Below are 7650 nucleotides of genomic sequence, written 5' to 3'. Positions count from 1 at the left end.
TAATAATACCAATGTTGACTATGATAATATGTGTGAACTTTTTTGGAAGGAACAAAACTGAAAAGCTATCCAAGCAAACATTTTAAAATTTCAATAAAGTATTGCACGCTAAAAGTGTAGACACTTTCAAGGGTTGAACACGATTTTCAATTGGTTTGACATTTGTAAACTGCGTCAAAAAAACAAAAAGGTCCAAATCATAAAATAAATGTTATTGGGTGACTAAATTTGGGAAGAATTGCATTAAAAATGGAATGTAGAATAAAAAATTGTGAAAAGGTGGAATAAAAAAAAAATTACAATAGGAATGAAAAATTCAAAAATACTTACAAAAACATAATAAAATTTAATCTTTGCCTTTAGCCTCTCTTTTTCTCGTCCCTCTCTACTAAGAAAGTTGAAGAAGAGATGGTCGGTAACTAGAAAGGTAAGAAGAAGAGACGATGCAGAAAGAGAGAGAGGCAAAAGACAAAAATGGGAAGGGTGGTAAAAGAGTAAATTTTATCTTAGTCTGTAATTATTTTTAATTATTTTTGTTTTTATTTTAAGGTTTTGAAAACATATCATTTATTTTTTGGAGATACGCGATAAAATAAAAAAATTACAATTATCAGATAATTTCTTTTTTATTTTTATTTTTATGAATGATACGCAGAAGAGGACCGTACAAAATAAATATTTTAAATTATCAAAATAAGATCAATAATAAGTTTTATAAATTTCTTCAAATTCAAATTTAAAGTTAAGAGTATCTCAATTCATATATATTTTAGACTTCTTGTGAATATGATTTATTTTTAATTTTTTTTAATTATTACGAAAATAACATAAAAATATTCAAATAAAAGTAAGTAAATTAATAAATTATAATTTGTGTACCTAGTAGTAACAAAATTTTAACCAAATGTATTGTACAAATTAGGGTTGGTTTGGGATGTCCTAAAAAAGTGCACTTTTTGACTTATTGGTGGGTTTGGGTTGGGTTTGATGTGATGTGTTAGAGAGGTGATGTGATTTAAATAAGATGATATGACTTAAATAAGATAGTGACTTTTTGACTTTTTAACTTATTTAGTACATGCCAAACTAGCCCTTAGATTTGAGCTGTCATGTGAATAGAGTGGGGGAATACTACAAAAAAAAAAAAAAAAAAGATTTTCTCTCGGATTTATGGCAGAATGCTATAATAATTTTGTTTTTCAGAAACTGAAAAGTCAAAAAGAAAATTGAAAGGTCAAACAAGTGTATTGCTTAAGATTGACACTTTCACCACCCATCACCCTCTGCTATTTTACTTTTACCCTTTTCACCTCTGTTCTGTACCATGATAATAAGGTACCAATTGCCAGTGGCCGTTTACAGTATTGTACAATTGCCGCTGGTCCTTCACAGTTGGGTAATGCTAAAAGCATGTCAGATGGAGATATTATATATATTTTTTTAAAAAAATTGATGCTTTTAAAAATCGGATATATTACACTGTCACCTTTAACATTTTTATAAGATTGTTTCACATGTTTTAAATAAGTATATTTTTTGATTTTTTATAAAAAAATATGTAAAAAAATAGAAAGAATATATTGATTGATGTGACTTAAAAAAGATAAAAAAATAAAAAATGTGGACTTATTTAGTTTGAAAATAGACTAATTTAGTAACTTTTTGGCTATTTGATTAAAATATGAGCTAAAAAAATTAGTAATATGTTTGGAATGACCTTTTGAATTTTTAGTAAAATTAATTTTTTGACTTTTTGACTAAACCGGCCTATTGCCAAACGAAGCCTTAATATAGATTCTCTCTCGTATTTAGGCCTTGTTTGGCATGATCTAAAAAAGTCAAAAAGTCACTATCCTATTTAAGTCACATCATCTTATTTAAGTCATATCACCTCTCTAACACATCACTTCAAACCCAACCCATACCCAATCCATATTTCATAAAAAATTAAAAAATGCACTTATTTAGATCATCCCAAACCACTCCTTAAAAAATTATCCTGATTAAAATTTGTAAACTAATTACAAATTAGCTTTTAAATTGCTAATATCATACTATAAAAATTTTCAGACGATCATTTTATCTTTTTTCTTACAATTTCTTCTTCATATCATTATGATTACAATGTATAATTTTTCGTCATTAAATTCTACTCGAACATATTCTTATTTAATGATAATATACAAATATAAATTTTATATAAAATTTTCAAATACAATCATATAGCCTAATAGCGACCTTTCACTTTAAAACAAAATACTCATAAATATGATTTTATATTTACAATAACATCACTATCATAACATTTTTTTGAAATTTTTGGTATGAATTTTTATATATGAATTGAATTTTTCATTTTTATTTCTATCATCATTTTTCTTTCTCGTCTATTCACCGACATTTATTACAACAGTATTACCAAATACTATCATTCACATTTATTACAATATTATTGAATTTTTATATTTTTGTATTTTTTTATATTTGGTGAATTAAAAAAAAATCACAAAATATTATACTTCTTAAATATATCTAGATTATATATATCTAAAAAGTAAAAAGATTACTTAAAATATTAAAAAATCAATAAAAATGACATGAACAAAATATCAGTATTATTTTATTATTTTATATATATAAAGGCTAAAGGACAAATATGTCATTTTAATATGACAATGGGATAAGTGTAATTTTTCAAACGTAAGAGAAGTCTGTATTAAATAGAAATTTCAGAGGGTGTTAGTATAATTTTAAAAATTTGTTAAAAATATTGGGCTTGTTTGATTTGTTTTTGGGAGAGTTGTTTTTGAAAAAAAATTTTAAAATTTTGTTTGGTTTGTGTTTTTCTCAAAAAATTTTCAAAATCACTTTCTTTCTCTTACACATCAATGAATCACTTTTTCTCTCACATACATCCACTCAATTACAACAAAATATCAAATCCTCTTAAACTCCAAAACTACTTTCAAAATATACAAACAAACAAACCAAAAAAATTTCTAAACTGTCTCTCCAAATTTTTTTTCAAAAATAACTCTTCCAAAAACAAACCAAACAATGTTTTTTTTTGCAAATAATAATAATAATAATAATATGATATCTAACTTTTTTTAGAATATGACAAATGACTTGGACGATTTTTTTGAACTTTTTTTACCAAAAATTGACACAATATATCAAATAGCCAATGAAATTGAGTGTTAATGTGTATTATCTGATAAAAAATAATAAAAAATGAATTTAATTTTTAATTTTAAGTGTTTATTAATTTAGAAAATAAATGAATAGTATAATAATGTGTTAAAGTTTGTATATTGAGTACATAAAAAAATTAAATAATACAAAAATATAGTGAATTTCTACCAATATGTACCAGTGTTTGTTGCTCTTTTCAATTTACTTGTTTATAACACCTGACAATTTAAACTTATGTCTTAAAGTCTCCATTAGGAGCACTGAAGAGGCTCTAAGTGCCCACAAAAATTATCAAGAATTTAGAAGGGTAGTTGAGACTCTATGATGTGAAATTCATATGGATTAAATTTGAATTATACATGATATTTCTCAATAAATTTTTTAAGTATGTAATAAGTATGCCAGAGTCAACAAATCACATCTATGCCTACCAAGACACTTGAGGAAGAATGTTTACCAAAGCCATGCATTCTAAAAAGTTTAACCCTTTGTTGTTAAGAACATAGAATGCTACAACAATTATTATGATATTTGTCATAATGTCATCATTAAATTTGAGGTAAACTTTATTTTAGTGATGATGTTACTGTTGTTGCTTCTAAAATAAAGGTTTGAAGTGCCTTTTGGAGTGAGGCGAATCAAAATTTTAATTTGATTAAAAAATAATAATGATATACACAAATTCACTTTTAATTTTTTACACTCCATTTGTGTTGGGTTAAAAACAAAAAAGAAAAATAACAATCCTTGCTAATTAGTTAAAAAGTTAAAAAAAAATTAATCAAAAAATTAACAAGCCATAACCTTTATTGAAAAGAAAGCCAAAAAAAAATTCACAAATCATCTCAAATATAATTTATTCTTCTTCTTTTTTTTAACTTATAAAATAGTCAAAATAAGTTACCAAAAATAGCTAGATACAATTCTGAAATAGTAAAAAAACACAAACAAAAATAGAGTTGTGGGGAAAGTAGAAAACTTTGTAGAGAAACCTGAAAAACCTATCATGCAATATCATGAATTTTTGTGTGTGAATATCTTTATTTGAGAATTTCCTCATTTTATGATTAACTTTTTGTTGCTTTTGCAACTTTAGAGCATTAATAATTAAACCCATCAAAATCTATAGTAATCTGTTACCTTTCTTGAGTGTGAGTCTCACTCTGTCCAATTCCCTTTCATAAAAGACTGATGATATAAACAAAACCAAGCGCTCTCTCTCTCTCTCTCTCTCTCCCTCTCCCTCTCCCTCTCCCTCTTGTGTCCTCCAATGGCTACCACTACCAAATCCACACTCTTTCTCTCTCTCACCTTCTTGTTCTTCTCTCTCACCTCTGCTTCATCTGAACCAGACATCCTTCTTACCTTCAAGGCCTCCATTAAGGATCCCATGAACTATCTCTCAAGCTGGTCCCACACTTCTTCCTCCCATTACTGCAACTGGACTGGACTCACCTGCACAACTTCACTCCCTCTCTCAGTCTCTTCTCTCAATCTCCAAACCCTAAACCTCTCTGGTGAAATCTCATCTTCTGTCTGTTCCCTCCCCAATCTCCAAATACTTAACCTTGCTGGCAACCTCTTCAACCTAGCCATCCCTCTCCATCTCTCACAATGTAGGTCTCTGGAGACTCTGAATCTCAGCAACAATCTCATTTGGGGTCCAATCCCAGATCAGATTTCTCAGTTTGGGTCATTGAAAATGCTTGATTTGAGTGGAAACCATGTTGAAGGGAAAATCCCAGAAAGCATTGGGGCTTTGAAGAACCTCAGAGAGCTCAACTTGGCCAACAACTTGCTTTCAGGTAGTGTTCCTGAGGTTTTTGGTAATTTCACTGAGCTCAGATTGCTTGATTTGTCTCAAAACTCTTTCTTGGACAGTGAGATTCCAACTGGGATTGGGAATCTTAAAAATCTTGAGAATCTTTTGTTGCAAAGCTCTGGATTTCATGGTTCAATCCCTGAATCCTTTGTGGGTTTGCTTGGTTTGGCCATTTTAGACCTTTCACAGAACAATCTAACTGGTTTGGTACCTCAAAAGCTAGGATTGTCTCTCACAAACTTGGTGTCTTTTGATGTTTCACAGAACATACTTTTTGGGTCATTCCCAAATGGCATTTGTAGTAATGCTAAAGGACTCATAAACCTTAGTCTCCATACAAATTTATTCAATGGTTCAATATCCAATAACTCCATTAATGAATGCTGGAATCTTGAGAGGTTCCAAGTTCAGAACAATGGGTTTTTTGGGGATTTTCCAAATGGGTTGTGGTCATTGCCCAAGATTAAGCTTATCAGAGCTGAAAACAATGGGTTCTCCGGCGAAATACCGGAATCAATATCCATAGCTGCTCAATTGGAGCAGGTTCAGATAGATAACAACAGCTTTACGGGTACGATTCCTCAGGGTTTTGGGTTGGTTAGGAGTTTGTATAGATTCTCTGCATCACTTAATGGTTTCTATGGTGAAATTCCTCCTAATTTTTGCGATTCGCCCGCCATGAGCATCATAAATCTCTCCCACAATTCGCTTTCTGGTCGAATACCGGAGCCTAGAAAATGCGGGAAACTAGTCTCCTTGTCCTTGGCAGATAACAGTCTTGTTGGTGAAATACCAATATCACTTTCTGAATTGCCAGTGCTAACTTACCTTGACCTTTCAAATAATAATCTCACTGGTCCAATCCCTCTAGAGCTTGAAAACCTAAAGCTTGCTCTCTTCAATGTATCTTTCAACCGGTTATCGGGTAGTGTTCCGTCCTCCCTTATCTCCGGGCTTCCAGCCTCGTTTTTACAAGGAAATCCAGGCCTATGTGGCCCAGGATTGCCCAATTCATGCTCTGATGGTGAGCCGAGTCCCAAGATGGTTGGTCTATCAAAATTTGCATGTGCCCTAATCTTTTTAGCTCTAGCAGTTGGAATTCTGGTTCTTGTTATCGGGTTTTACTTTGTTCGATCTTCCAAGAAAAGATCTGAAACGGGTATTTGGCGTTCGGTTTTCTTTTACCCTCTTAGAGTCACCGAGCATGATTTGATGGCGGCAATGGATGAAAAGAGTGCTATTGGATTTGGAGTTTTTGGTAGAGTTCACATTGTGAAATTACCAAGTGGTGAACTTGTTGCTGTCAAGAAGATAGTCAATTTTGGAACTCAATCTTCAAAAGCTCTCAAGGCGGAGATCAAGACATTAGCGAAAATCAGGCATAAGAACGTCATTAAGATTCTTGGTTTTTGCCATTCTGACGATTCAATCTTTCTGATTTACGAATATTTACAGAAGGGGAGCCTCGGGGATTTGATTTGCAGCCCAGATTTTAGGCTGCAATGGGGTGATAGGTTGAGGATTGCCATTGGAGTAGCTCAAGGATTAGCATACCTTCACAAGGATTACGTTCCACATATACTTCATAGAAATGTGAAATCAAATAATATTTTACTAGATGTGGATTTTGAGCCAAAACTCATGGATTTCGGGCTTGATCGGATCATGGGAGAAGCTGCATTTCAGTCATCCTTGGCATCAGAATCTACATTTTCGTGTTACTTGGCGCCAGGTAATTTCTGTTTTACGATAAATTTCTTAATTTACTATTCAATTGTTGTTTTATACTTTGATTAGTCTCTAAAATTTAAGACAACATTCTTAACTGTCCTTTAAAAAGCAGGTTATGTCGTTATAATGTTTAAATACAATTAAGGCATCACAGAAATGGTAAATCTAATGCTGAAATAGATATCCTTCTATAATTTTTCAGTGTGTTCTATTAGGGTGAGTTTGGAGCAACAAAGAGTTATAATGATTCTACTTAAAAACATCTTTGCAAATGTTGATTGATTGCAGAACATGGATACAATAAAAAGGCCTCTGAACAAATGGACACATTCAGCTTTGGTGTAGTCTTGTTTGAGCTCGTTACAGGCCGGAAAGCAGAGCAAACAGAATCCGAAAACTCCTCTATTGATGTCGTGAAATGGGTTAGGAGAAAAATAAATATATCAAATGGGGCATTGCAAGTTCTCGACCCCAAGATATCAAGATCTTCTCAACAAGAGATGTTGGGAACTCTGGAAATCGCTCTCCGTTGCACTTCTGTGGTGCCAGAGAAACGGCCACCGATGGCGGAAGTAGTGAGAGCACTTCAGTCCCTTGACTCAAGGACCGGCTTTCCAAATGTAAAGTTCTCTGCTTCTGATGAGTTCTCAGTTCCAGTCTGAATTTTCTACCCACAAGCATTCAAATACTTGCAGTTTTTGTATATGCACTACTTGATTTCACATGGCTCTTTTGGAGTATCCTTTTTGTTTGGGGATAGTGTGTCCCCAGGGTGGGTTGAATTGGAAAGCAAAAATATATGTTTGGAAATGTTTTTCTTATTTCCTTACTGTAATTTGTTTTGGGGATTTTGATAATAATAATAGTAAATACAGGGTTTTTGCCGGTTTGAATGGTGACAA

At 31.8% G+C, this 7650-nt stretch overlaps 1 protein-coding gene across 1 annotated transcript; it reads left to right on the top strand.

Annotated features, from left to right (window-relative positions):
- Window positions 1–3464: 3464 nt before the first annotated feature.
- On the top strand, window positions 3465–7641 carry LOC114273232 (probably inactive leucine-rich repeat receptor-like protein kinase At5g06940). The gene is made up of 2 exons (XM_028215000.2): window positions 3465–6749; window positions 7037–7641. Exons 1-2 carry the CDS (start codon window positions 4466–4468, stop codon window positions 7408–7410), a joined length of 2658 nt encoding a protein of 885 aa, XP_028070801.2. The 5' UTR covers window positions 3465–4465; the 3' UTR covers window positions 7411–7641.
- The last annotated feature ends 9 nt before the right edge of the window (window positions 7642–7650 follow it).

The sequence above is a fragment of the Camellia sinensis genome, chromosome 10 (genome assembly GCF_055761805.1).
Source record: "Camellia sinensis isolate YWXY chromosome 10, ASM5576180v1, whole genome shotgun sequence".
NCBI lineage: Eukaryota > Viridiplantae > Streptophyta > Magnoliopsida > Ericales > Theaceae > Camellia > Camellia sinensis.
The sequence above is the reverse complement of the archived record's forward strand: the minus strand, read 5'-3'. Positions and strand labels throughout refer to the sequence as shown.

What these genes read in the sequence shown, in the direction of transcription:
- LOC114273232 (XM_028215000.2), top strand. Translation starts at nt 4,466, where the DNA reads ATGGCTACCACTACCAAATCCACACTCTTTCTCTCTCTCACCTTCTTG. An exon ending in TTCGTGTTACTTGGCGCCAG is followed by an intron (nt 6,750 to 7,036) that starts GTAATTTCTGTT and finishes GATTGATTGCAG; the next exon opens with AACATGGATACAATAAAAAG.